This window comes from Phyllostomus discolor, chromosome 6 (assembly GCF_004126475.2).
Source record: "Phyllostomus discolor isolate MPI-MPIP mPhyDis1 chromosome 6, mPhyDis1.pri.v3, whole genome shotgun sequence".
Lineage (NCBI taxonomy): Eukaryota > Metazoa > Chordata > Mammalia > Chiroptera > Phyllostomidae > Phyllostomus > Phyllostomus discolor.
In genome coordinates this window covers 128,504,957-128,532,881 of record NC_040908.2, presented here as the reverse complement: position 1 = coordinate 128,532,881, position 27,925 = coordinate 128,504,957, and the positions used below count along the sequence as shown (strand labels likewise).

The 27,925-nt window shown below is 39.9% G+C and overlaps 1 protein-coding gene across 5 annotated transcripts; it reads right to left on the bottom strand.

Annotated features, from left to right (window-relative positions):
* On the bottom strand, positions 1-27,812 carry WEE1 (WEE1 G2 checkpoint kinase). Of its 5 annotated transcripts, none has more exons than XM_036028999.1 (11): positions 26,516-27,812; positions 24,902-25,107; positions 23,937-24,000; positions 23,597-23,769; positions 23,011-23,132; positions 18,304-18,450; positions 8,589-8,684; positions 8,397-8,482; positions 5,361-5,531; positions 5,125-5,270; positions 1-99 (listed from the first exon to the last, which is right to left on the bottom strand). In XM_036028999.1, the coding sequence occupies exons 1-11, from the start codon at positions 27,089-27,091 to the stop codon at positions 87-89; spliced, it is 1,800 nt and encodes a 599-aa protein (XP_035884892.1). In that variant the 5' UTR covers positions 27,092-27,812; the 3' UTR covers positions 1-86. The 5 variants fall into 5 exon arrangements, with proteins under 5 accessions (XP_035884892.1, XP_028371350.1, XP_035884893.1 ...); XM_028515549.2 differs by lacking the exon at positions 1-99 and adding an exon at positions 2,511-3,824 and having other exon boundaries at positions 26,516-27,091; XM_036029001.1 differs by lacking the exons at positions 1-99; positions 26,516-27,812 and adding exons at positions 3,671-3,824; positions 25,888-26,315.
* Between the last annotated feature and the right edge of the window lie 113 nt (positions 27,813-27,925).

Here is a 27,925-nt window from a genome sequence, read left to right as displayed (position 1 = left end):
TCCTTCTTGATTGCTTTGACCTTTAAAAATTTCACAAATAAAAATACCTTAAGGATGCAACAACTTATTTGATCTGTTGGCTAAAGTCAGTGAGATGCTCTGTGGAGATAAATGGGGAGGAAGAAAAACTAATGTCAGGATACTGCTACTTAAGATTTAGGAGACAGCTTGAAACACTACCCAAACTCAGTTGTTACCAGTTTAAAATTTTTTTTACTAATCCTCACCTGAGGAACATTTGTTTGTTTTTTGTTTTTTAAGACAGAGGAAGGGGGAGCAAGCGAGGGAGCAAGAAACATTTAATAGTTGCCTCCTGTACATGCCCCGACTAGGGATCGAACCCACAATCTAGGTATGTGCCCTGACCAGGGATTCAACCTGCAAACTTTTTGGTCTACGGGACGTTGTTCCAACTAACTGAGCCACCCATCCAGGGCTGTTTTTTAAATGTCATTATCTCTTGACCTCTGGAATAAAGCAAAGAAAAAATCAAAGCTTAAGGACCTTGGATTCTTGGCAAAATAAAGGCAACAGTTTTAATATATAGTCAATTGTAATATGTGGTTCCTCCTACCCAACTACATAGTCAGTATTTAAAAATCTTCCTAACGTCAGTTTTCCAAAAAAGGGTAGTTTCATAAATGTTAAATTATTTGTCTCAAAGAGTACCAGGCCTCTACATTTTAATTAAGTTTTCTGGGAAATTCTTCAATGCCTCAATATTAGCACTTGTAGCTTCTGCCAGATGTTATGCTAACAAGTTCTCACTCCATTGTAAAAACAAACAAAAGCTCTTCAATGTGCAGCGTTCTCATCTAAGGAAATCTACATCCACAGGGTGTAGAGTGTTTCCATCCACAGGGTGTCCCAATTCAGGCCCTCCTTACTCTTATCCCAAGTTAGTACAATGGTGGCTTTGAAACCAGTCTGACAAAATTCCCCAAATCAAGTTTCTAATGTACTACCAGCATCTTCCCAAGGTAACTGTGCTTTGAGCCATCAGTCTACTTTGCAGAATCCCTCCAACACTGCACTCATTTTATTGCCATTTCATTTTTACATGGATCTCCTCTATTTCATCCTTAGTCCCTGGTGGGCAAAGCCTATTTCTTTGGTTTGCAGGCCAGCACTCAATTCACTGAGCCACACCAGCCAGGGTTGAAGCTTATTTCTTACTGGTCTTTGGTCTACCGAGTTGGCACATGGAAAGGCACTCAATCTAAGTATTCTGTTGGGGATGACCCCAGCTCTCATAACAGCTTTCAGATGGTTTAAGAGCTCCCTCTTTGGCCCTGGCTGGGTTAGTTCCATTGGTCAGAGTATTGTCCAAATAAGCCAAAGTTGTGAGTTCAAGCCCCAGTGAGGATGCAAAAATAAGTGGAACAATAAATCGATGTTTCTCCCTTTCTCTCAAAAACCAATAAAATTTTAAAAATCATTTTAAAAAGACAAAAAGAATTCCCTTTGAAAACCAGATAGTTTTCTAATATTAAACAATGTGAAAAACGTACTGCAAATTCTGATGAAAAATAACACCTGATTTTTTTCTATGAAACTAGTACACTAGGAAAAAATGAACCTTAATGACTTAAAAAGAGTGATCCTATAAACACCAATTTATAGCTGTCTTTAGTGGCTACTGAAATGTGCAACCAACCTGCTCCAACTTCCAGCATTTTAGGTTTTCTGTCACCCATACCTATGAGCTTTTCTATATAATTTACCTGTCTACATTAGTTCCTCTCACACCTCAAATTGTGTTTTTTAGCATGCCATAGGCTAGAAAACTTGTTAGAAATGTTTATGGCAGGAAGAAATAGGCCCTAATTAAGAGGAATTATATACCTATGTTAAAAAAACACAATGATCTTGGCAACATCCACTTTATCTGTTCAAAGGTCTCCACTGTTTACTCTCTGACTCTTATCTATACCAGAAAAAGATGTCACAGATTTAATGCTGTTCATCACTTAAATTTGTACTCTCAATTAAAATCTAGCCTAGGTTAGTGAGTTAAAACCCTCCCCACTTGAATGCTCTCTTCTGTGACTCAATTCACATTAGAAAGTTGAGTTGTATAATATTCACTTAAAAAGCTAAGGCTATTTTAAACTACCTTGTTCTACATTTCCAGCAGATCAAAAGCATAATATATCCCATATACTAAAACACTGTGGGTTTGATCTCTGGTAAGGGCACATACCTAGGTTGTGGGTTCATTCCCCAGTCAGAGCACGTACAGGAGGCAACCAATCGAAGTTTCTCTCTCTCTCCCCCTTTCTCTCTCTCTAAAATTGGGTGAGGATAAAAAAACATATTTCTTTAAAAAATTTTAAAAGAATTTAAGATTGATGTGTATATTTTTCTTAAATCCCAAAATGTAACTAATGTGGACTAAAGGTTAACATTAAATAATCAATGTATCACATTCTATCAAAAATGTGTCCTCTGCATTTAGTACTCTACATCATGGAGACAACAGAAAATAGGCATCACAAAGATTTAAACAATTAAGCTCAGAGTGACTTTTAATATGCCAATCAATGTTAATAAAACACAAGTCAAACAAATACAAACATGTTTTAAACCAAAATCAATAAGAAAATGAACGATAGACAAATTCTTTTTTTTCAACATCTGTTAGCCAGTACTATTAGTCAAATGGCTAATCACAGATAAAATATATTTTATGAGAAGCTTGGAATAGTCAGAAGTCATTCTGGCATTTCAAACAGCTATGTACAGTATCACCAAGATTAGTTTATATACACATATATTGAAGAGAAACTGGGCAAAACAGTTAAAAACAGACTAACGATACAATCAAGTACAAAACAGGTGGGAAGAGAAAACGTTCTTTAAAAGTTAGGGAAGGGTATTACCAGAAAGAATTACAAATCCAGTAACAATTACACTACATTAATACAGCATTCCAAAGGGGGAAAAGGGTGCATTTTTCCAATGCACTAGCTTCAATGTTCAAAGGGAAGAAAGGCAAATAGCTGCTTTTTATCAAGAGCAGCTTTGTATTTCACATAATTGTTTTCAAAAGAAAGCCTATTAACAACAATGATTGTTTAATGCTACAATTATACAGCAAAGACAAAACTAAAATAGCAGCAAATTCACAAGGCAATACTTCCACAGAATTATTCTATGGTTCATACAGTGCCTAAAAGTGCTCCCAGTTGGATATACAAGTATAATTCACAATTAAAAAAAGACTGACACACAGTTACATTGATGCCTGGGTAGTAACTGATTCTCTTAGCACTCCCCTTTTCCAAGGGAGAATGCTTGTAATAAAGCCCTTGAGCCCTTTTTCAGGTCACTAAAGGGAAGGATACCTTTCATCACAATGCAACAGCAAACTATAAGCAGCACACCACCACAGTAGTTAAAACCCTGGAAAGGCCGATGTGACATCCAACAGTGACTGACACCCTACAGAAGACAAACTGGTAAAAGTAGACGAAAGCCTGACAGAGCACTGGTGAAAATACAGCTTTTAACTGCAGTTCACAAATAAAAGTCCTAAAAAGTATTTCAGTAAAACTACTGACACCGATTTTGAGAAAGTAATTTGCAAACTACATTCTAGCAGTGATTTCAACCTAGCTTAGCCTCCTCTTGTCACAGTTTTGGGGGAAGGTGGGAAATTGAGTAGAATTCAGTATATGGTAAGGCTGACAGAGCGGTTCATTTTCTTTCCAATAAGTCGAGATGTTCTATTACTCTGTGTGGTGGACCTAGTGGCCATCCGGTCAGTGAAGAATGCTCTTTCTTCAGCTGCAGCTTTTGCCATCTGGGCTTTTTTGAGTTCTCTACAAACATAAAAATAGGAAACAACACTTTTCACTTACTATGTTAATCCTAGGAAGGGATCCTAAGAAGCCAAACACAAACTATATTATCAGCTGTGAGATCTTTTCATGTCATCATTATTCTAAGGAAAAATACAGTACAGAACTTTAGCTTCTGCTTAAACAACTTAAATTTATAAAATAATCTTATCTTATGCTACAAAAATTAAAATATTATATACACTTAGATACAAGTAATAAAGGCACTAGTAATGACTGGGTTTTAATAAAAACGTCAAACAGAACTCTAATTTATGTTGTGAAAATATCTTTACAAAATAGATGAAAGGAAAATTCTACTTCCTATTTGTACAGTAATGATATCTATCAAAGTAGTGGCAAATAAGACTTTTATTTTTTAAAAGATTTTATTTATTTTTAGAGAGAGGGGAAAGAGAGGGAGAGAAACATCAATGTGTGGTTGCCTCTTGCATGCCTGCAATCTGGTCATGTGCCCTGACTGGGAATCGAACCAGTGACCCTTTGATTTGCAGGCCGGCACTCAATCCACTGAGCACACTATCCAAGGCCAAACCTTTCCATCTTTTAAGTCAGAACAGGTTTGGACCAAAATGGTAGAAATAAAGTAAATGAATTAGAATTGTTATTCCATTCAGTTCTAAAACTATCAAAGGTCACTCACATTAAACATGACAATCAGCTACTAACCTAAATGACATTAATTTCATCACTTCATAAAAATTAGTACAACAGAATATTTCAAGGAATGTTAATTTTGGCTGACAGTTTGGATGGGGGAAAACCATAGAGGCTCATTTAGCTTTTGCTATGATTTAGGGCTTGGGTATTATCACCACTTACAAATACAGGCTAGTTTAAAAAAACTTTAAGTCAATAATTTCAAAGTTTAGAAACAACAGAAATTTATAGGTCAAATATGAATTTAAGGCAGAAGTCCCCAAATTAACTGTATAACATGCCAAACCACTATATCCTTCACTGACAGAAAGCATAAATCATCTCACTAAAATTTGTGAAATAGCCCTGGCCGGTGTGGCTCAGTGAATTGAGTTCCACTGCAAATCGAAAGGTTGCTCCTTCAATTCCCAGCCAGGGTACATACCTATGCTGCAGGCCAGGTCCCCCAATTGAGGGGCATGTGAGAGGCAACTGATGGATGTTTCCTGCTCTCTCTCCCTCCCTTCCCATCTCTCTAAAAATAAATCTTTTAAAAATAAAATAAAATAAAATTTGTGAATTAAGGAAAAGAAAGTAAAAACAAAACAAAACCCTCACTTACTTCTGCAAAAGTGAATTTTTGAACTTTTCAGCATTCAATTCTATTCGTAATTGTTCTGCACTTTTCCTAGAAGCAGACAGCAATACTGAATGCTTCACCAGTGCCATTGCTGAAGGTCTTCTCTCTGGATCTGGATGAATCATAACCTTAAAAAGAAGTAAAATTAAAGTAAAAACATGCAATTTCATAAAATATTGAACCATGTCAATAAAGTGCTTCATATATAAAATACTCACTTTTAGCAACTCTGTGAATTCTTGGGAAAGCACTTGTGGAATCCGAGGTAACCTACCCTGTCTGATTTCATGCCACTGGTCTCCATTTCTGGGAAGAGGTTCAGCACCAGCAGCACAGACCACTGTGAGGGCAAGGGCAAAAATATCTGCTTTTGGCAGATGGGAATAGTTCTATAAAATGTAAAAAGAAAAAAAAAAAGGTTAAGTGAATATAAAAATGGTCAAAATAAAATACAATTATACCTTATAATGATTTAGATGAAAAGACAGGACTAAATTAAAATGTTCAATGCCACATTTAAGTGTAGGATCTATTTAGAGAAAAAGTAAATTTGGGGAAATTATTCTAATTACAAAGCAATACACAGTTCCCCCCCCCCCCAAAAGCAAATGCTTCCTCTACCACTAGCCCAATCCAACTCGTAGAAGAAACTCCTAACCCTCTAGAGCATTCGTATGAAAACACAAAACATACACACGATGACAAGTTACAAATATACATATACACGTAAGATACAAATATACATAAAAATAATGATCATACAATTTATTTGTTCTACTCATTCAAAACTCCTGAGAAATATTTCATTGCACCCTTTTTGCAACAGTACTGAACTATGAGCCGTAATTTACATAATCATTTCTGTGTTGCTAAATACTTATTTAGATTGTTCTTGGTTTATTTGTAAGGGATTAATTCTGTAGGAGACTCTAAGAAATGAAAATTCTGGATTAAAGGGTACTTGATTTTAAAATGTTGATATATACTAATACTTGGCTCTCCAAACATGCTGTATCATTTTAAAGTTCCACCAGTAGTGTATGGGAACTTCTCTTTTACCATACCTCCACCATGCTGAATATTATTAATCTTTGTCTTTAACGACTTTTTCTAAATTAAGTACCCCAGCTGATGGTTTAGACTTGCTATTTTGCATTAATATTCTACTACTTACTGGCTTAAAATTTTAATACATCTGCATTCGTATTATTCTATCAAATGGTAAATGTTGAAAACCAATGGCATGACTAAAGAAAAACTAGACTTCCGACCAACATGGAGGCATAGGTAGACACACTGTGCCTCCTCGCACAACCAAGACAGGGACAATAACAATTTAGAAACAGAGTAACAACCAGAACTGACAGAAATTGAACTGTATGGAAGTCGGACAACGAAAGAGTTAAAATAGACATGTTCATCCGGACAGGTAGGAGAGGCGGAGTCCGGAAGCCAGGCTGGAGAGGGGTCGCATGGCACAAAGAGTGTTGGGACTGGGTGTGAAAGTCTGCAGCGGGCAGACCCCGGGTGTGGGGTGACAACCGGCAGACCCAGCGCCTCCTATGAAGTGGCGACTGTGAAGCAAGGCACTGCATGCAACCCAGGATCCCAGCGCTGGGAAATAGAGCCTCAGGGCACTGATTGAAAAGACCTGTGGGGGCTGAGGCACAGGGAGGGACTCCCAGCCTCATAGGAGAGGTCACTGGGCAGACCCATGGGGTGCACAAGCCCACCCACATGGAAATCAGCACCAGAAAGGCCCAGTTTGATTAGGGGAAGCAGCGGAAGGGACTGAGAGCGGCAGAGAGCAGAGCAAGAGCCATTGTTCCCTCTTGGACACCGTCCCCACATAGGGCGTCACAACCCAGAGACTGGGTTGCCCACCACTCTGGTGAACACCTAAGGCTCCACCCCTCCTACGTAACAGGCACATCAAGACCAAAAAAAAAAAAAAAAGGCCCAAATGGAAGAACATCAAAGATCCAGAAAAAATACAACTAAGCAAAAAAGAGATACCCAACCTATCAGATGCACAGTTCAAAGCACTGGTGATCAGGACGCTCACAGAATTGGTTGAATTTGGTCGCAAATTAGATGAACAAATGAAGGTTACACTAAGTGAAATGAAGAAAAATACACAGGGAACCAATAGTGATGGGAAGGAAACGGGGACTCAGATCAATGGAGTGGACCAGAAGGAAGAAACAAACAACCACACAGAAAAGAATGAAGAAAGAAGAATTCAAAAAAAATGAGGAGAGGCTTAGGAACCTCCAGGACATCTTTAAACGTTCCAACGTCCTAACTGTAAGGGTACCAGAAAGAGAAGAGGAAGAGCAACAAGTGGAAAACTTACTTGAATAAATAATAAAGGAGAACCTCCCCAATCTGGGAAAAGAACTAGACTTCCAGGAAGCTCAGAGAGTCCCAAAGAAGTTGGACCCAAGGAGGAACACACCAAGGCACATCATAATTACATTAGCCAAGGTAAAAACAAAGGAGAGAATCCTAGAAGCAGCAAGAGATAAGGAGACAGTCACCTACAAAGGAGTTCCCATCAGACTGTCAGCTGGTTTCTCAAAAGAGACCTTGCAGGCAATAAGGGGCTGGAACGCGAAGTATTCTAAGTCAGGAAGGGCAAGGACCTACACCCCAGATTGCTCTATCCAGCAAAGTTTTCATTTAGAATGGAAGGGCAGATAAAGTGCTTCTCAGATAAGGCCAAGTTAAAGGAGTTCATCATCACCAAGCCCTTATTATATGAAATATTAGAGACTTATTAAAGAAAAAGAAGATAAAAACATGTATAGTAAAATGACAGCAAACTCACAATTATTAACAACCACACCTAAAACTAAAACAAAAAACTAAGCAAAACAACTAGAACAGCAGAACCACAGAAATGGAGAACACATGGAGGGTTATCAACAGGGGAGTGGGGGGAGGAGAGAAGGGGTAAAGGTACAGAGAATAAGTAGCATAGATGGTAGGTAGAAAATAGACAGGGGAGGGCAAGAATAGCATGGGAGATGTAGAAGCTAAAGAACTTATGACACATGGACATGAACTAGAGGGGCTGGAATGTGGGTGGGAGAGGGTGTGCAGGGTGGAGGGGGATGGAGGGGGTACTGGGACAGCTGTAATAGCATAATCAATAAAATATTTTAAAAGAAAATGCAATCACTCACTATCGAAAGAAAGAAAGAAAGAAAGAAAGAAAGAAAGAAAGAAAGAAAGAAAGAAAGAAAAACTACCTCCTGTAAAACTTCATTTGCAAGAAAACGGCTATCACCCTCTTCAACTTGTGGACTAGAGATCCTTGTTACATGCCCCAGATCACCTACAAGTAATGAAAAAATAAAAATAAAAAAATACAGCCAAGAGTTAAAATACAACAGCCCATTTCTTTATTCTAAGGTAATAATCTGGTTATCTTTCCCTCTTACCTATTTTATAGATAACTTTATTGGATACACAGTCATCTTCATCTCCATCTTCAGAGGCAGCATTTGGGATTGAGGTTCGAGATATGAAAATATTACCTGTCAAACATTTATTTATGTAAGTGATACTAACAATTAATAGTACAACCTAAGTTCACAAACAGGCATACATCAGAATCATCTAGAAAACTTTTAAGCACACAGAGTCTTTCTTACATGTTCTACCCCAAATCCAATGAAAGTAACAGTCCCAGAATGAAAACTGGGGCTTTATTTTCTAAGAATATATTTTCTGGCCTAGCACTGGTCCTTGAATACTTAGAAACCACTACCATTAGTCCCTTCACATTTACACATTGATCTTCGGCGGTTTTAATTACTTAGAAACATACAAAAGGCAATGGCATGTAATTTGTAATGCTGCCAAAGCACAACTTTTTTTAAAAAATAAAGATTTTATCTATTTATTTTTAGAGAGAGGAGGGAAGGAGAAAGAGAGGGAGAGAAATGCCAATGTATGGTTGCCTCTTGCACATCCCCTTTTGGGTACCCGGCCTGCAACCCAGGCATGTGCCCTGGTTGGGAATTGAATCGGTGACCCTTTGGTTCACAGCCCATGCTCAATCCACTGAGCTACACCAGCCAGGGCTTTTAAAGCACAACTTTTCATCTAATGCTACAGGCTGGTGTGAAAAGAATGAATCACATAGCTATTGAGCCTGGCTGACCATACAGCATCTTTATTCTAATGTGACTTTTGGTTCATATCTCAGCTGAACGAACTCTTTTCCTCTTCACATTTGAGTAAGCTCCTGATAAACTTAAGTTTCAGTGGCAGATTTTAATAGTTTTATCAATATAGTACTGAATTTATAAGTGTTATTATAGTCACTGCAGTCATCTCTCAGTTTTTATTTATAGGACCACTTATTTTGTGGCAGTATTTATAAACCTTACATTTTAAAACTTAGTATTTTCAATTTTTATACTTACAACATAAGGGTCTAACTACATTTGACACTTAATACAAGATATGTGTGATTATAGGCAAACCTTACTAACTCACATTTATTGCCATCAGTTCAAATATTTTTTTCTTTGAAAATAAAAATTTTAGTAAGCTGTTAATGTATAAATTCTACATACTCCAGAATTAAAACAAATTGTGTGAAAGGACTTAAATTCCCATGAACCACATACATTTCTATAGGTTAAAAAAAAACCCAAACCTTATTAAATTCAACTTAACAACACCTATTCTAAAATGTTTAACAGGAATCCATCAACCTATTAGTTATAACTTCAAATTTATAGAAAAATATAAGGGGCAAAAAGAATAAGTTAAATAATACAAAGAAACAACCAGTCAAAACGACATCTTGCACAAGGTCTACACTATTTTAATTCTCACCCAAGGAAATGCTTATTGATTTTAAAGAGAAGTGGGTGGGGGTGAAAAGAGAAACACTGATGTGAGAGACAAACTTGGATCAGTTGCTCCTGTCCATGGCCTGAGCAGGGACTGAATCTGCAATCTTTTTTAGTGTATGGGACAACGCTCTAACCTACTGAGCCACTGACCAAAGCTATACTATTGTTTTTAGGAGTAGGATAAAGTAAAACCTAAAAAGAAAAATGTGATGTCATGTATGGTCCTGAAATGGGTGCCAGTGGGACAAATCAACTTAAGAACCTGGGTTAAGACTTTCTTTAGAAGGTTCTTGAGGGAGTCCTGGCAGCCTCAAGGCAGAGAAGCCAACATGTAGAAGGCAGACCTGGAGATACCTAGGGCCTTTTACTGATCTGTCCTGGCTCAGAGCTGGTGGAAACCAAGAGAACCTTTCTATACAGCTTGGCCCCTCCCACATGCACCAGGCCCTATAGAGGCAGTCACAAACTGTAGAACACTTGGTAGCTCCATACAGGTACCCCAAGGCCAGTCAGTCACTGATAGTGTCTGACAACCTGAACTGGAGTCCCTCCCAATTGGAACCAGAAACAACACAACCAGTGGTGGGCTTCAAGTCACAGCAGAGCATGACCCAACTAGCTACCCAAGTGGCAAACCCGAAAGAGATTCTAGCAGGCACCAGACCCTGCTGGACCCAACTCTTCTTGCCAGGTATAGGGCAGCTTTCACAAAGCAGATCATATACTGTGATCCACGTCAACCCACATAGTCAAGCAGCCTGAGGGATAATCCCACACACAGATGGACCGACAACATTCAAGACTCAACTACAACAGGAAGGCTCACATAACCGACACAACAGACATTCCTGGAGCACCTAGGTCAGGTGATCAGGAAGACTGAGCCACTGAGCCCCACAGGATACCTATTAGATTAAGACCATTATAACAAGCTTTAGAGATATAGCAGATCTACCTAATATACAGAAACAAACACAAAAAGGCAGACAAAAACGGGAAGACAAAATAACATGCCTCAAATAAAAAAAATTCCTCCAAAGGACTAAATGAAATTGGAGGCAACCATGTTACCAGAGGCAGAGTTCAAAACAATGGTTATAAGGATGCTTAAGGAACTTAGGAGAAGAAGGGATGATCTCAGTGAGAACTTAAGAGATAGTCAGCATTAAAAAGAACACAGAACCCATAAAAAAGAACCAATCAGAAATAAGGAATACACTAGAAGGAATCTCAATAACAGGTTAGATGAAGCAGAGGATCAAACCAGCAATTTAGAGGACAAGATAACAGAATACACCCAAGTAAATCAACAGGAATAACAAAAACTTTATTTTTTAATATATTTCATTGTTATTACAGTTGTTCCATTTTTCCCTTCACTCCCCTCCACTCTGCAACCCTCTCCCACTCATATTCCCCACCTTTTGTTCATGTCCATGTGTCATACTTTTAAGTTCTTTAGCTTCCACATTTCCTATACTACTCTTGCCCTCCCCCTATTTTCTACCTACCATCTATGCTACTTATTCTCTGTACCTTTCCCCTCTCTCCTCCTCCCATTCCCCTGTTGATAACCCTCCATGTGTTCTCCATTTCTGTGGTTCTGCTGTTCTAGTTGTTTTGCTTAGTTTTTTGTTTTAGTTTTAGGTGTGGTTGTTAATAATTGTGAGTTTGCTGTCATTTTACTATACATGTTTTTATCTTCTTTTTCTTTAATAAGTCTCTAATATTTCATATAATAAGGGCTTGGTGATGATGAACTCCTTTAACTTGGCCTTATCTGAGAAGCACTTTATCTGCCCTTCCATTCTAAATGAAAACTTTGCTGGATAGAGCAATCTGGGGTGTAGGTCCTTGCCCTTCCTGACTTAGAATACTTCGCGTTCCAGCCCCTTATTGCCTGCAAGGTCTCTTTTGAGAAACCAGCTGACAGTCTGATGGGAACTCCTTTGTAGGTGACTGTCTCCTTATCTCTTGCTGCTTCTAGGATTCTCTCCTTTGTTTTTACCTTGGCTAATGTAATTATGATGTGCCTTGGTGTGTTCCTCCTTGGGTCCAACTTCTTTGGGACTCTCTGAGCTTCCTGGAAGTCTAGTTCTTTTCCCAGATTGGGGAGGTTCTCCTTTATTATTTATTCAAGTAAGTTTTCCACTTGTTGCTCTTCCTCTTCTCTTTCTGGTACCCTTACAGTTAGGACGTTGGAACGTTTAAAGATGTCCTGGAGGTTCCTAAGCCTCTCCTCATTTTTTTTGAATTCTTCTTTCTTCATTCTTTTCTGTGTGGTTGTTTGTTTCTTCCTTCTGGTCCACTCCATTGATCTGAGTCCCCGTTTCCTTCCCATCACTATTGGTTCCCTGTGTATTTTTCTTCATTTCACTTAGTGTAACCTTCATTTGTTCATCTAATTTGCGACCAAATTCAACCAATTCTGTGAGCGTCCTGATCACCAGTGCTTTGAACTGTGCATCTGATAGGTTGGGTATCTCTTTTTGCTTAGTTATATTTGTTCTAGAGCCTTGATGTCCTTTTGTTTGGGCCATTTTTTTGTCTTGATGTGCCTGTTACGTAGGAGGGGCGGAGCCTTAGGTGTTCACTAGGGCAGGCAGGCATCCCAGTCTCTGGGTTGTGACCCTGTATGTGGGGGTGGGGTCCAGATTTCAGTCCCTTCTGCCACTTCCCCCAATCAAATTGGGCCCTTCTGGTGCTGACTCCGGTGTGGGTGGGCTTGTGTACATTCTAGGACCCTGTGGGTCTCTCCAACATGCTCTCCTGTGAGGCTGGGAGTCTCTCCTGGCACAGGTGTTTTCTCAACCCCCACAGGTGTTTTCAATAGGTGTTCTGAGGCTTTATTTCTCTGTGCTGGGGCCCTGGGTTGCGAGGTCTGTCTCACTCCCCAGTTTCACTTGGTTTATCTGTGCAGGAATGTGGGACCACCTGGTCCTCCAGCTGTCTTGCACTCCACGCCTGTCCACAATCCACTGCCTCAATGGAGCTGCCCGCTGCCACCCCATGCCTGGGGTCAGCCTGCTTTCGTCTTGTGCTCCCAGGGTCTGCCAGCCACCACTTTTTTTAACCACGACCTCTCTCCTCCTGGCCACCCAACTCCGCCCCTCCTACTGGTCAGGATGAGTGTGTCTATTTTAACTCTTTGCTTGTCAGACTTCCATACAGTTCAATTTTCTGTCAGTACTGGTTGGGTTTTTTTTTGTTTCTAAATCTTTGTTGTCCTTATTTTGGTTGTGCGAGGAAGCACAGTGTTTCTACCTATGCCTCCATCTTGGCCAGAAGTCAAAAATTTTCTTTAAATGAGTAAAGTCTGCCTTGGCCAGGTGGCTCAGTTGGTTGGAGCATTGCCCAGCACACCAAAAAGGTTGCAGCACAATCCCCAGGCAGGGCACACACCTAGGTTGCAATCTGATCCCTAGCCAGGGTGTGCAGAGGAGGCAGGTGATCAACGTTTTCCTTTCTTTTCTTCCTTCTCCTTCTACTCCCCTTACTCTCTTCTAAAAATTAATAAACATATTCTCAGGTGAGGATTAAAAATAAAGGAAAGTTTAAGGGTCCTCTGATACAACATCAGACATAACATCTCCATCATCAAGGTACAAGGAGAGAGAAATCAGGGGGCAGGGGTCTAAGAACTTGTTTGAAGAAAATGATGACTGAAAGCTTCCCTAACATGGTAAAGGAAAAAGACATACCTGTCTAGGAAACACAAGAGTCCTAATCAAGATGAACCTAAAGAAGCCCACACATAAGGCCTGGCTGGCGTAGTTCAGTGGATTGAGCACGGGCTGCGAACCAAAGTGTCGCAAGTTCGATTCCCAGTCAGGGTACATGCCTGGGTTACAGGCCATGACCCCCAGCAACCGCACATTGATGTTTCTCTCTCTCCCTCCCTTCCCTCTCTAAAAATAAATAAATAAAATCTTAAAAAAAAAAAAAAGAAGCCCACACCAAGACTCATCATAATTAAAACGGCAAAGGTTAAAAACAAAGAATCTTTAGAGCTGCAAAAGAAACAGTTACCTACACAGGAGCTCCAGTAAGTCTAATTTCTCAACAAAAATACTTTAGCCCAGAAGGGATTGGCATAAAATATTCAAAATGATGAACTGCAAGGACCTACAACCAAGACTAATCTACCCAGCAAGGCTATCATTTAAAATTGAAGACAAAATAAAGAGCTTCCCAAACAAGAAAAAATTAAAAGATGTCATTACCACCAAACCAGAACTTTAAGAACAATTAATAAAGGGTCTTCATTCAGATAAAGAGGAACACAGTTATAAAGAATAAAATGGCAATAAATACGTACCTTGCTAATGACTGTAAATGTAAACAGATTAAATGCTCCAATGAAAAGATTTCAAGTAGTTAAATAGATAAGAAAACAAGACCTGTAGACATGATGTCTACAAGAGATACACCTCAGAACAAAAGACACACAAACTGAGGAAAAAGATATTTCATAGAAATAGAAACAAAACAAAGGCTGGGGTAACAAGCTTATATCAGTAAAAATAGACTTTAAAACAAAGGCTATATATAATAAGAGACTAAGAAGAACATTACATAATGATAAAGGAATCAATTCAATAAGGTATAAACCTTGTAAACACCTGTGCACTTGACATAGGAGAACCCATCAGGGGTGTCCAACTTTCTGGCATCTCTGGGGCACACTAGAAGAGGAGTTGTCTTGGGCCACCCACACATTAAATACATTGCAACACACATCATCACAAAAAAATCTCACAATGTTTTAAGTGGGCCGCATTCATAGCCATCCTGAGCCACATGCAGCCTGTGAGCTGCAGGTTAGACACCCCTGATAAATATATAAAGCAAATCTTGAAACACATAAAGGGAGAGAGTGACAGAAATAAGTTACAGTAAGGTATTTTAACACCCCATTGACATAAGTGGATAGATCTTCCAGACAAAAAAATCAGCAAGGAAACAGTGGCCTTAAACGACACACTAGACTAAATGGATTTATAATTGATAGTTTTAGAGGATATAACCCCAAAGTAGAATATATGTTCTTTTCAAGTGCATGTGGAACTTTCACTATAAATACACCACATTAGGACAAAACCAGTTGATAAATTCAAGAAGACTGAAATCACATCAGGCATGTTCTCCAACCACAATGGTATGAAACTACAAATCAATTACAAGGAAAAAAAAAAACAGAAAAACAAACACATGGAGGCTAAATATCATGTTACTGAACAATGAATGGGTTAACAATAAGATCAAGGAAGAAATCAAAAGTTACCTTGAGAAAAATGAAAATGAACACACAATACAAAACCCAAGACACAGTGAAAGCAGTCCCTAAGAGGGAAATTTATAGCAATACAGGCCTACCTCAAAAAGCAAGAAAAATCACAAATAAACAATCTAACCTTATACCTAAACAACCTAGAAAAAGAACAAAGCCCAAAGAGAGTAGAAGGAAATAATAAAGATCAGAGCAGAAATAAATAAAAGAGAATCTAAAAAAAAATATTCAAAAGATCAATGAAACCAAGAGCTGATTCTTTGAAAGGATAAACAAGATTGATAAACCTTTAACCAGATTCATCAGGTGTGACTCTGTTGGCTGGAGCTTGCCCCTGTACACCGAAAGGTCATGGGTTTGGTTCCTGGGCAGGGCACATATCTAGGTTGCAGGTTCAATCCCGTCGGGGCACATATGGGAGGCAACTGACTAATGCTTCTCTCACATTGATGTTTCTCTCTCAATAAATATATCTTCTGGTGAAGATTTAAAAAAAGAGAGAGAATCAAAGGGAGGAACCAAATAAAGAACATCAGAAATAAATGGGGGAGGAGTAACAACTGAAATACAGCTTTAAAAAATATTACTAATAACTATATGTCAACAAATTAAGACAAAATGGAAAAAATAGATAAATTCCTAGAAACACCCAATCTTCCAAAATTGAATCAAGAAACAGTGAAGCTGCCCTGACTGGTGTGGCTCAGTGGATTGAGCCTGCAAACCGAACGTTCACAGGTTCAATTCCTAGCCAGGGCACATGCCTGGGCTGCAGGCCAGGTTCCTGGCTGGGGGCATGCCAACAGGCAAATGATTGATGTTTCTCTCACACATTGATGTGTCTCTTCCTCTCCTTCTCCCTCCCTTCTCCTCTCTAAAAATAAATGTAATTTTTATTTTTTAAAAAAAGAAGAAACAGAAAATCTGAACAGACTGACTACAACTAATAAAAATCAAAATAGTAATCAAGACTCCCAGCACACAAAGTTCTGGACCAGAAGGCTTCACAGGTGAATTTTACCAAAGATCCAATGAAAAACTAAACACCTACCCTTCTCAAACTATGCCAAAATATTTTAAGAGGAAGACTCCCAAGCTCATTTTATGAGGCCAGCATTATCCTAATTTGAAAACCAGAAAAAAAAAACCACTACAAAAAAGAAAATTATAGACCAATATCTCTGATGAATAGCGACGCAGAAATCCTCAAAACATTAGCAAACCAAATCCAGCAATACATTAAAAAGATCATACACCATGATCAAGTGGGATTCATCTGGGGATGAAAGGCTGGTCCAATATTTGCAAATAAACATGCCACACCGTGTAAACAAAATGAACGACAAAAACCACACAATCATATCAATAGATGCAGAAAAAGCATTTGATGAAATCCAGCACCCATTTATGATGCTCACTAAAGTGGGAATAGAGGGAATATACCTCAATGTAATAAAGGACATATATGACAAACCCACAGCCATCATCATACTCAATGGGCAAAAACTATACAAGCAGCCGTGGCATTGTTTTAACTGTACTTCCAAAGATTAATAGAAAAGTGGGTATTTAATTTATTTTTTAGTCTGGCTTGTCTACATTTAAAAAAAGTTTTATGTTCTGGCTGGTGTGGCTCAGTGAATTGGGCACTGGCATATGAATGGAAACTGGTGTCACCAGTTTGATGCCAGTTAGGGCACAGGCCTAGGCTGCAGGCCAGGTCCCCAGTTGGGGGTTTGCAAGAGGCAGCCAATCAATGTTTCTCTCACATATCAATGTTTCTCTCCCTCTCTTTAAAAATAAATAAATAAATAATTTAAAAATAACAATTTTATAATGTACTTATCACCACTTCTGTAATAAAAATGTTTCAAATTAAGCTAAGATTATTTAAGTTTATACACTGATTAGTACCACGGCACCATGAATGTGAAATCTCACAAGGCTTTGAAAGAATACTCTGATGCTGGTCTAAGTAACAGTACAGTAAAATCTACTGCACCCACATATATAGAAAAATCTATTTTTTAGCTGAAAAGTAGTCGAACAGTAAAGAGAAAAAGAGTAAAACCACAATATTTCTATACTCTCCAGCCCTGATTTACTTGCAACCTTTTCTTATCAAGTAGTAATCATAATACATGTTATTTTGTTGAGTAATATAATAACAAATTATTCTTTCTTTTATAGACTAAAAATATCACACTTGTATAGCACTTGTTTTCAAAACATTGTCACATTTCTCATTTTATTCTAATAATCCCAATAGCAGCATCAGCATTAACTTATAATTATGGTTCTATAGTCTAGAACCATAGGGAATCATAAAGCCCCTACGGAAGGGGCTTTAAACATAGGTTTTAGTCTCCCTTGGTCAGTCCTACATCAAGACTATGTAGTTTGCACAAGATATCCCGTATTTTTTCCAGCTCTTAAAAATGAGTTCATTAAATCCAACCTTTTGGGGTAACAAGAGATGAACAGAAATCATAAAACAATACTAGTCAGTCGGCCATAGGTCTTTTAAACTAACAATGACCCCTGACCGGGTACCTCAGTTGGTTAGAGCGTTTCTCAGTGCACCAAGGTTGTGGGTTCAATCCCCAGTCAGGGCACATATAAGAAGCAACCAATGAATACATAAATAAGTAGAACAGCAGCTCTGGCTGGGTAACTCTGTTGGTTGGAGTATCATCCTGTACACCAAAATGTTATAGGTTTAATTTCCAGTCCCATATGGGAAACAACCAATCAATGTTTCTCTCTCTCTTCCACTCTCTCTAAAATCAATAAACATATTCTTGGGTAATAATTAAAAACAAACAAAAACAAACAACAGATGTTTCTCTCCTAAAAATCAATAATAAAAAGGAAAAAAATGAACAATGAAAAAACATACTAACATGACCAAGATGTATATGTCTCATACTGTTTTAATGAAGTCATTTATTCTCTATAATCCCAGAGAACACAAGTTAGAAGATTTGTAATACTTACTAGGCTTTATATCCATGTGAACCAAAGACATTGAATGAATATACTTCAAGCCCCGGCCAACTTGCAAAAGGAGATCCTTTAACTCTGCTTCTATAAAGTACCTCATGCTCCTGTAGTTTATACTTATGGCATCGGCTAAACTTCCACCTAACAAACACACACACAAGAATTAGCATTTTCTTCCTTCAGAAACATTCTTATTTCTCTTCTATCTTTACTGAATGACCACAGACTTAACTGAGAAAGTGGTATTTTATAGTACCTATTCCCTTCAACGTGCTTGTGAAATAATTATATTTATTGTTTCAACAGGTAATATACACACAGGTACAAAATATAAGGTATCGTTTCTGTAATCCATTACCCCAACAACTGACCTAGTTCTTTTCCCCAAAGTAAACCAATGTTATCAGTTTCTTATGCATTCTTTTCAACTTTTGATACAAATGGTAACATATTTTCATTATCTTGAAGATAGTTCTTTACCAATATACAAAGACTACCCCTTTATTGTGTCTACTGAATTCCACTGTATAAGTGAATGATAACGCATTAACCAGTCCCCGATTTAATGGACATTTTAAAATGCTTTCTAAGCCTTTGCTACTACATATGGTCTAAGATTTTGTACAATGGTCATTTCACACATATTTAGTGTATCTCCTAGAAATCCATTGCCTACCCTGGCTGGTGTAGTTCAGTGACTTGAGCGTGGGCTGCAAACCAAAGGGTTGCTGGTTGGATTCCCAGTCAGGGCACATGCCTGGGTTGTGGGCCAGGTCCCCAGTGGGGGGCCATGTGAGAGGCAACCACACATTGATATTTCTCTTCCTCTCTTTCTCCTTCCCTTCCCTTCTCTAAAAATAAATAAATAAAATCTTAAAAAAACAAAAAACATCCTGGGTCAAAGAGTATGTACAATGTTAGTTATGTACATGCATAGTATGTGACTGTGTGCAATACTATTTTATTATTACATATAGAATAAGTTTCTGTAGCCAACAGGGCCATTTCTCTGTTTATCCTCTACAAAAGAGCTTAGGATTGGTACTTACACCATTACTGCCAAGACTTGACTGCCTCTGAAAGTTTACATAAAGAGATAACAGTGCACTCAGTTTCTGATTTCAAAATGGCTCATACTTAAACTCTACTAGCAGTTGCCTATGTGAACCTGGAGTAATTACTCATGCCTGTACACACACTGTCCCCACAGAGAAGTCTGTACCAATTTATACTCTCACCATTAATATATGAAAATATTTGTTTCCCCACACCTTTGATTAACACTCTATAAATTTTACAGGTAAAAAAACAGTACTACAGTAGTTTTAATTTACACTAACTCTTGCAATGAATTAGAATAAAACATGTTTTTATAGAATCAGCCAAACCAATCAGCTACTGTTTTTATAAAAAGCTTATACTTTATTAGTTTTATTTAAAAGTTTGTAAAATTTATATTTTATCTCAGAGGAAGCACGTTACATTAAAAAAGAAAAGGAACCCACCACTTCTTTTTGAAGCTTAGTTAAGAATAATACAATCAAACCCAGGATAATAAAATCAGAAAGGTCAATGAAATATTAGTCGGGAAAGGAGGTCCTACAATTTGGACAAGACTGAATAAAAAATGGATATTGTGCTTTTAAAATAAAAACAAACCACACACCTGGTTATCTTAGGCTTAAGTGTTCTCCATACTTAATTTGTACAAATCTTGAACTATAGAGGAAAAAAGGGCTCTAGAAGGGAGCAGGTCAATAAAGCTGTCAGATAGTAAGGCTTGAAGTCCTAGATCAAGTTTAGTAAGAAAGAATATGGCTGCTTTTTAAGTGGGTCTGGCTACAGCTGGGCCAGCTAGCTCCTATCTCATTGCCAAAAGGGCAAGACAGGTGAGAAGAGCAAACAATCATCTGATTTTCAGGTTATCTTCCCTCATTCGCCAAAATTTTTCTAAACGCGTTTACTACGAGTAGAAATTTCAGTCTACCACCACACTAAAGACAAAAGGCTTAAAATGCAAATGGGCTGTTTGAGATCATAAGGAAGTTTAGTCACTGATAAAGGATATCAGTTAAATAGCATGTACAAATGAATGATAATAAAATCCATTCCCTGTGAAAACTGTGGAAAAGGAAATGAAGATCAGGCTTATTATTTGTACATTCAAAGCTTTCCAAAGCTTTCCAAGGAAAGGAGTATGGAAAGGGGGGACAAAAGATGATAAAAGCTCACAAATAGTATCAGGATAGTCCTACTTTTTTCTTCTACACAGAATAACCAACCATACATAACGGCAGCGTGTTTCACACAGGTCTAGTTATTATTTAGAGATTTTTATTCTTTATTTTATACTGCTTCAGTATAAAATATAAACTGCTTCAAAACAATAAACCGTTTCAAATGACTATTTTATAATCTAATTTTATTATAGGATAAGGTCTTTGTAATCTGAGAGGGTAGCAAGACCACTCACTCTTCCCCATATGCCAGGCCCTTGAGTTTTCTCAAAATCATCTGAATTATACAACCATGTATTTAGTAGGTTTTTATAAATTTGTGATCCCTGGACTGCCAATGAAATATTAAGAGAGAACCAGACACATCAAAAAGGTGACAGGAAGAAACTAAAAAAAGATGGTGCCCTGGCAGAGTGGCTCAGATGGTTGGAACAGCATCCCCACGTGCCAAGGTTACGGGTTTGATCCCCAGTCAGGGCACATACACAAATTACCCAATGAATGCATAACTAAGTGGAACGACAAGTCAGTGTTTCTCCCTCTCTTACTGTCTCTCTCTAAAATCAATCAACCAATCAAACAATCAATCAAATAATTAAAAAATAAAATAAAATGAGATAGTTCCTACCAAATATGGAGTGGAAAATACATTAAGGTTGAGTTGTACTATTTCAAATGCACTAAAAAATAAAGGTTAAGAAACAGAATAGTGTACAGGTCATGAGAGACAGCTACATAAATATTTTGATGGTATAAATAGAAATATTTCCTGAAACACCTATTCAAAAGAACCTATGCACCCCAATGTGCATAGCAGTGCAATTTACAATAGCCAAATGCTGGAAACAGCCTAAGTGCCCATCAGTAAATGAGTGGATCAGAAACACAATGGAATACCACACATCAGAAAGAAAGAACTCCTACTCTCAGCAACAGCATGGATGGAGCTGGACAGCATTATGCAAAGTGAAGTAAGCCAGGCAGTGGGGGGCAAATACCATATGATCTCACCTATAAGTGGAACCTAGTCAACAAAACAAACAAGCAGGCAGCATATAACCAGAGACACCGAAATAAAGAACAAACTGACAGTGACCAGAGGAGAGGAGGGGAGAGGGCAACAGGAAAAGGGGAAAAGCTGTCAAGCAACATGTATAAAGGACACAAAGCGGGGAATGAAGGTGGGAGAGGGGGGTGGGTAGGGCAGAGGAGAGTAAAGGGGGAGGCGGGGAAATGGGGACAATTGTAACTGAACAATAATAAAAGAAACATTTCAAGAGATTTTTGAAACAAACTAGCAGCAATGCTGTATACTGGGCACTTCTATTCTTTCAAGTATAGAGAACTAATAAAATCATGAGAAATGAGGTATGGAAATAGATCTTTTACTTTTGTTTTATTCACTCTTTTAAATATGAAAAACCTGAACCCACTACCTACACCACTTACAAGCTATGAGATGGCCGGTCTTGTTTAAGAAAAAAATGAGAATCAACAAAAATAGTAATATAAAAATAAATCTTTGCTATCACCCCAAGTGTTACTTAAATTCTAAATTTTAGTATTTATAGAAGATATACAAAAATAAAAATCCATTACACAGATTAAGGCAAAAGTAGGTTTATAGTCGTTCATATGGAGAATAATTACAAATAAAAATACAATAAACTGTGTTTTACTTTTGCCCCACCTTGTATATAAAGATTTAGATATTTAATAACAGATGTCTATATAAAAACTGAGACCAGAATACCAGACAGTATCAGATTGAGACCAATTGTGGTAAAGATTTAATGAGAAAAGGACTAAAGCTGAACTTTGAAGGACTTGCTGAAGTTGAAAGCTATACTCAGGCCCAAAGCTGAACCTCTACACATACTTATTTTGTTTGTCCTAGGGGAAAAGGGAGGCAGGTACAGCTAGAGAACCACTTCCTTAATAGAAAAGTCTTAGTGGATGCTTATAGTAAACTAGATTTGATACATGGGAGTGGGGGCAAGACTACAGAATGCCTTGAGCAAATGGTGAGGTTTAGATCAACGGAGAGTCACTGTTATGAATAACCAGCACCAGTTTTAGCAGTTCATATGATGAAATGGAAAGGGAAGGCTTGATGCAGGGAACCTGTGTTATTAACTACTATGCCCCCCTACACACTATACTAGGTGCAGGGAACAACAAAATATATATATGGCAAAGCCAGTGTCTCCTCAAGAAGATCAGTTTAATTCGAGTAACTGGAATATAAATAATTTGCACTGTTCTGCTACTGAGGTAGAAGAGACAAGACTTTCAATCTTTATTTAACAGCAGATAGGCACTACTGCCCTTGTAATTTGTATTACAATTCTGATCTTTGAAATTTAAGAGAAAAGAGACACAGACTTAAATAAACGTAAGTATTCCCTCAGTGCTCATTCATTTGAGCTCACAAGTTTAGAGAGGATCTTGTTATGTTACTCACCATTACAATACTCATTCTGTATGAGCATATGATCGTCTTCTGCCCATGCAGAGAAATACCGAACTACATGGGAATGTTGTCCAAGCACTGCATGAGCATATACTTCTCTCAAAGCATTCTGCCTAGGAATAATTTGAGATTAATAGAATAATAAATCATTTTTATTCAAGTCTGAAATAAATTTACCTGAAACTTCATAAAAGAAACCTGATTTCTGTATCTATCATTATACTGAAAAACAACTTGGTTGAGAGAGAAGGAGCTAAGACTGTGCCAGATTTTTCCAAAGACTTTCACTAAAAAATGGCAGTTAGAAAGAAGGAACCTTACTGGACCTAGAAATCAGGAAAAGATAAAACTTCCATTTAACCGTGAATTCATGGATGCTACTAGAAATCAGAAATTTGTTAGGTTCCAAAATTAGACAAGTCCGATAACAACTAATGGTAAGAAATGAAAATGATTTGATTATAACTTCTCAAAAGTTAAAGAATTAATTAAATTCAATGTTTGATCACCTAAAACTCTAATGTTTGTAATACCATAGGGAACAAAAAAATGAAAAGACAAAATTTTCAATACATACTCATCAACAGAGCCGGCCAATGGCTTTTTCGATCGCTTAATGGCATAAATGCATCCATCCAGCCTCTTCACACATTTAAATACAGAACCAAATTCTCCAGAGCCAATTTTCTCTAGCTCGTGAAATTCTGTTGTATACCGGGACTTCATATTGCTTTCAGTAATTGTAATTCTCTGTAATAAAAAGTGTATCCATATGTATAATACAAAAATATGAAAATTATTTTTTACTGTGCTGATAGCATTATGTTTCAATGCTTACTTAACATGTATATATAACTTGTTAAGAAATAGAAAATCAAGTTTCAGAAACAATGAAAAGAAAACTAAATGTTATTTACTTTAGCGGGTCTTGTTTCATCTTCAAACTCATAATCACTGGCTTCCATGTCTTCACCACAGGAACTGAAAAATATTATGCATTTTTTCATCAACATATCTGAAATATACATCAACTAGAGATCCAAAACTTTACTCATAGGTGCACAGTGAAATTTTAATGAGCAAAAATAGAAAAGAAAGCATTGTTTTATAATCACAAGATAAAGCCCAGCTGATTAAAATGTGGTACTTGCTGAGATATGCTCATGAATCAGAAGCCAACACCACCAAGCATATCAAATTTAAAAAGCCTTTCTAGCCCTGGCTTGTGTGACTCAGTGGATTGAACACCAGCCTGTGAGCCAAAGAGTTGCCAGTTCAACTCCCAGTCAGTGCACATGCCTGGGTTGCTGGCCAGGTCCCCAGTAGGGGACATGCAAGAGGCAACCACACATGCCTCTTGCACACCCTTCCCCTCTAAGAATAAAACCTTAAAAAAAGGCCTTTCTTTCTTTTTTTAAAAATTTTATTTATTTATTTATTTTTAGAGTGGGAAGGGAGGGAGATAGAGAGAAACATCAATATGCAGTTGCTGGGGGATATAGCCTGCAACCCAGGCAAGTACCTGGCTGGGAATTGAACCTGCGACACTTTGGTTTGCAGCCCGCGCTCAATCCACTGAACTATGGCAGCCAGGGCTAAAAAAGGCCTTGCTAAACCAACTCTCTCTGCCTGCCTCATTTTTGACACCAGTGGATTTCCTAGAAGTTACCTCAACTTTTTATTTCTTCCTTTCTCATGCCACTCCTTTTCCACACCTGATTACTTCTCACCTATCTCTGCTGAGAATTAGGTGCTGGTAATAGAGAAAAACTTCAGAGCATAATCTTCCATATCATTCAGTTGAAAATTAAGTTTTGATTAAGTATACCAAACCAATCTTGGGTATTTGGTGAAACAAACTACTAAGCAGTAACTAACTTACTCATTCCAATACGTTCTCTTTCTTCTACGACACTGTCCTGAGGAATGAAGTAATACAGAATCTGGAGTAAAAGGATTAATATTCACTTGAGGTGTCTGTCGAATGTCAAATTCTCTTTTTCCAGATTTTTCTGTATCCATGAATAGAGAACCACTTCGGAGTTTAACAGAGCTGGAATCAATTCCCCGAGCTTTGGAGAGCAAACTCTAGGAGAGGAAAAATAACATTTTTAGGATCCACGTCCAATAGACAGCCTTCTCAACCGAACAGGCAACAAGCCTTCCTCCTGGCTGAATGTGTAGGTCAAAGCCAACACACAAGTCTAGAAATACTGCAGTAAATACTACAAAATAAAGTGGTTAACTTAGGAGTCTGAAGCTGGATAGTAACCACCTTTTCTGAAAGATAGCCAAGTAAAATAGGTCTAGAGCCCTAAAGAGTATAAATACATACTAAAATTAAGTTCATTTTAGAGGCTAAAAGTTAACAAACGCTTTCTAAAAATAAAAAGCAGTCAGAGAGCCCCATAAAAGCTCCTCTCCCCTCCCACAACCACTAAATAGGGCTTTGAAAGCCGCCTCTGCTACGCTCCTCCCCTCACTTCCGGAGGGATCTTGCCTGGGGCAAGTCTGCTAATAAACACTAAAGGCCTAAAACACATATCTTCCTGAGGTACTGAAACCTATTTAAGAAAGTACATTTTTCATTTTATTCCTACAAATGAGATACTTGCCTTAATTTCGAAAACTGTCAGTCTTAACATCTGCTGTAACTTTTGAAGTTCTATTTGTGGTAATCGGCACAATTTCTTGCCACTTAACAGATGCTGAACTCCTACTTCACGATTCATTATCAACAATACGAATGCATAAGGGTCCAAGTAACAATCCCAATGCTGGTTTTTTAACAGTTTCATATTCCTAATCATCCCACTTAGGTGACCAAACTCGGTCACTGCAAACCCAACGGCGTAAACAAACGCTTGCCCAAATTATGTCCGGAAAGAGGCTTAAATGCTACCCAGAGTTATTTACAAGTCTTTAACAAGTCTTTAAGAGTGTAAATGACTGGAAGGCTAACCTTTTCTCCCCAGTCAAAGCGCAGTCTCCCTCCCTACTTCAAGCTTTCCCCCTTACGGTGATGAGACCAGAAATGATAAGCCCATAATACAGGACCGATCACAGCGTTTAAAAAGCACCATATGGCTGCGGCGCTGAGGAGTGTCAGGTGGTGGGGCCAAGCATCACTCCAGCCTCCTTCCAAACCACGCTATCGGTGCCACAATCCCGGGTGACAAGCTCGGGGCAGCCCCCATTCGGCGGGCTTTCAATCGTGAGCCACCTGGACGGCGCCGACCAGCCCCTTTGAAAGATGAAGAAGTTCCAGATGAGGCCCATTGTTCAGTTACATAATCTTAACGGACAACTTCTGGGCAGGGCCAAAAAGAAAGGCTGCCAACTTTTTGCTGCGGCGCAGGAGAGTGAGCGGGGATGCGGCCGGGCGGTTATGTAACCGAACCCGGCCAGCGCCGCGCACCGCTCTAGGCGCCTTCACGTTTTTAAAAGGACCGCCGGGCGCGGGCTCGGGACGCCCTGGTCATGGCTCCTCCCTTACCTTGGGGGTGTGCGGTGTGTCAAAAAGCCGCAGCTTGCGGAAGGTCTTGTGCGGCGGCGTGCCCGGGTGGTCCCGCAGCGGCGAGCAGGGGCCCTCGCCCGCCATGCGCTCCCCGTAACCTTGCGGGGACGCGTCTTCCTGACCGCCGCAGCGCACTGGCGAAAACGAGCTGCCCAGAAAGTAGGCTGCCGCCGGCGACTTGACCGGCGACGAAGAACCGAAGCCCTCCTCCTCCCACGAGTCGCCCTCCGCCCCACCGCCGGATGCGTCCACGCTCGGGGAGGCACCCCGCAGCAACATGTCCTCTTCCAGCTCCCCGGGGCTGCCGGGGGCTGGGCCGGGCGACCGACGGCCCTCGGGCCCGGGCTCGGTGGGGCTCCGCGCGGGCGGCAGCGGCGAGTCGGGCTCCTGAAAGGCCGAGTCCTCGCCAGTGCTGTGGCCGCTGCCCTCCTCCTCCTCTTCTTCCTCCTCCTCCTCACAGTCGCTGCAGGGCGAGAAGATCAGCTTCTGCCGCAAGGTGCAGGAGACCCCGGCGCGACGGGACGGCGGCGGCTGCTGACGGCTAAGGAAGCTCATCGCGCCCCTGGGGCCGAGACGGAGAAGTGGACAGCCGGGACTCGTGGAGTCCAGGACACAGCCGGTCCAGGGGGCGGGTCTGCCACGTGCGACTGGGCGCGTCTACTGGCCTCGGCGGCGGGTCTGCGACGCGGTGGGCTGCGGCTCCGGGGCGCTTGAGGCTGCGGGCGGCGGTGGACACAGCGGCAGCTACGACGCGGACTGTCCGGCAGAGGTGGGGCGGCAGAGGCGGTGAGCTTGAGGTCTCTGCAACTCCAGCCGCGAGTTCGGGCTCCGCGGCTTCCCGCGACCGTTAGCCACGTGACTGACCAGTCCACCAATCCCCGCCCAGCTCCGGGTTTGAAAAAAAGGAGGGCGCGACGTACCCCGCGGGGGAGGGATTAGCTACGTGATTTTGGCGCGAACCTGCTAGTTCCGCCCCCAACTCGGCGCGGGGCCCGGTCTGGGTGGATGCAGTGCCGGGGCCCTAAAACAGAGCTGGACCGCGGGGAGCTAGGTTCGGCTCCGCCCCAGCAGGGCCGAGCTGGGAGCCCTGGCCGCATCTCAGGGAGGGGGCTGGTGGAGCCTGACTCGACTCCTCCACGACTAAGCCGAGCCGAGTGTCCCCCCGAATTCCGCCTCCTCGCGGCCCCTCCGGCGCTCCGGGGCTCTGACGTGGGACTGAGGGGCTGGGAGCGTCTCTGGGTCCCTGTGGGTCGCGGCGTGTGCGGAACTGCTGTAGCTCCGGGGCGCTGCTCAAGGAGACGCGCCTCCAGTAAAGCCTTCCTGGGCATTGTGGGCGTGGCTGTAGGCAGTCACGTTCCTGGGTCGAGGTCTAAGCCGGAAATGTGGATT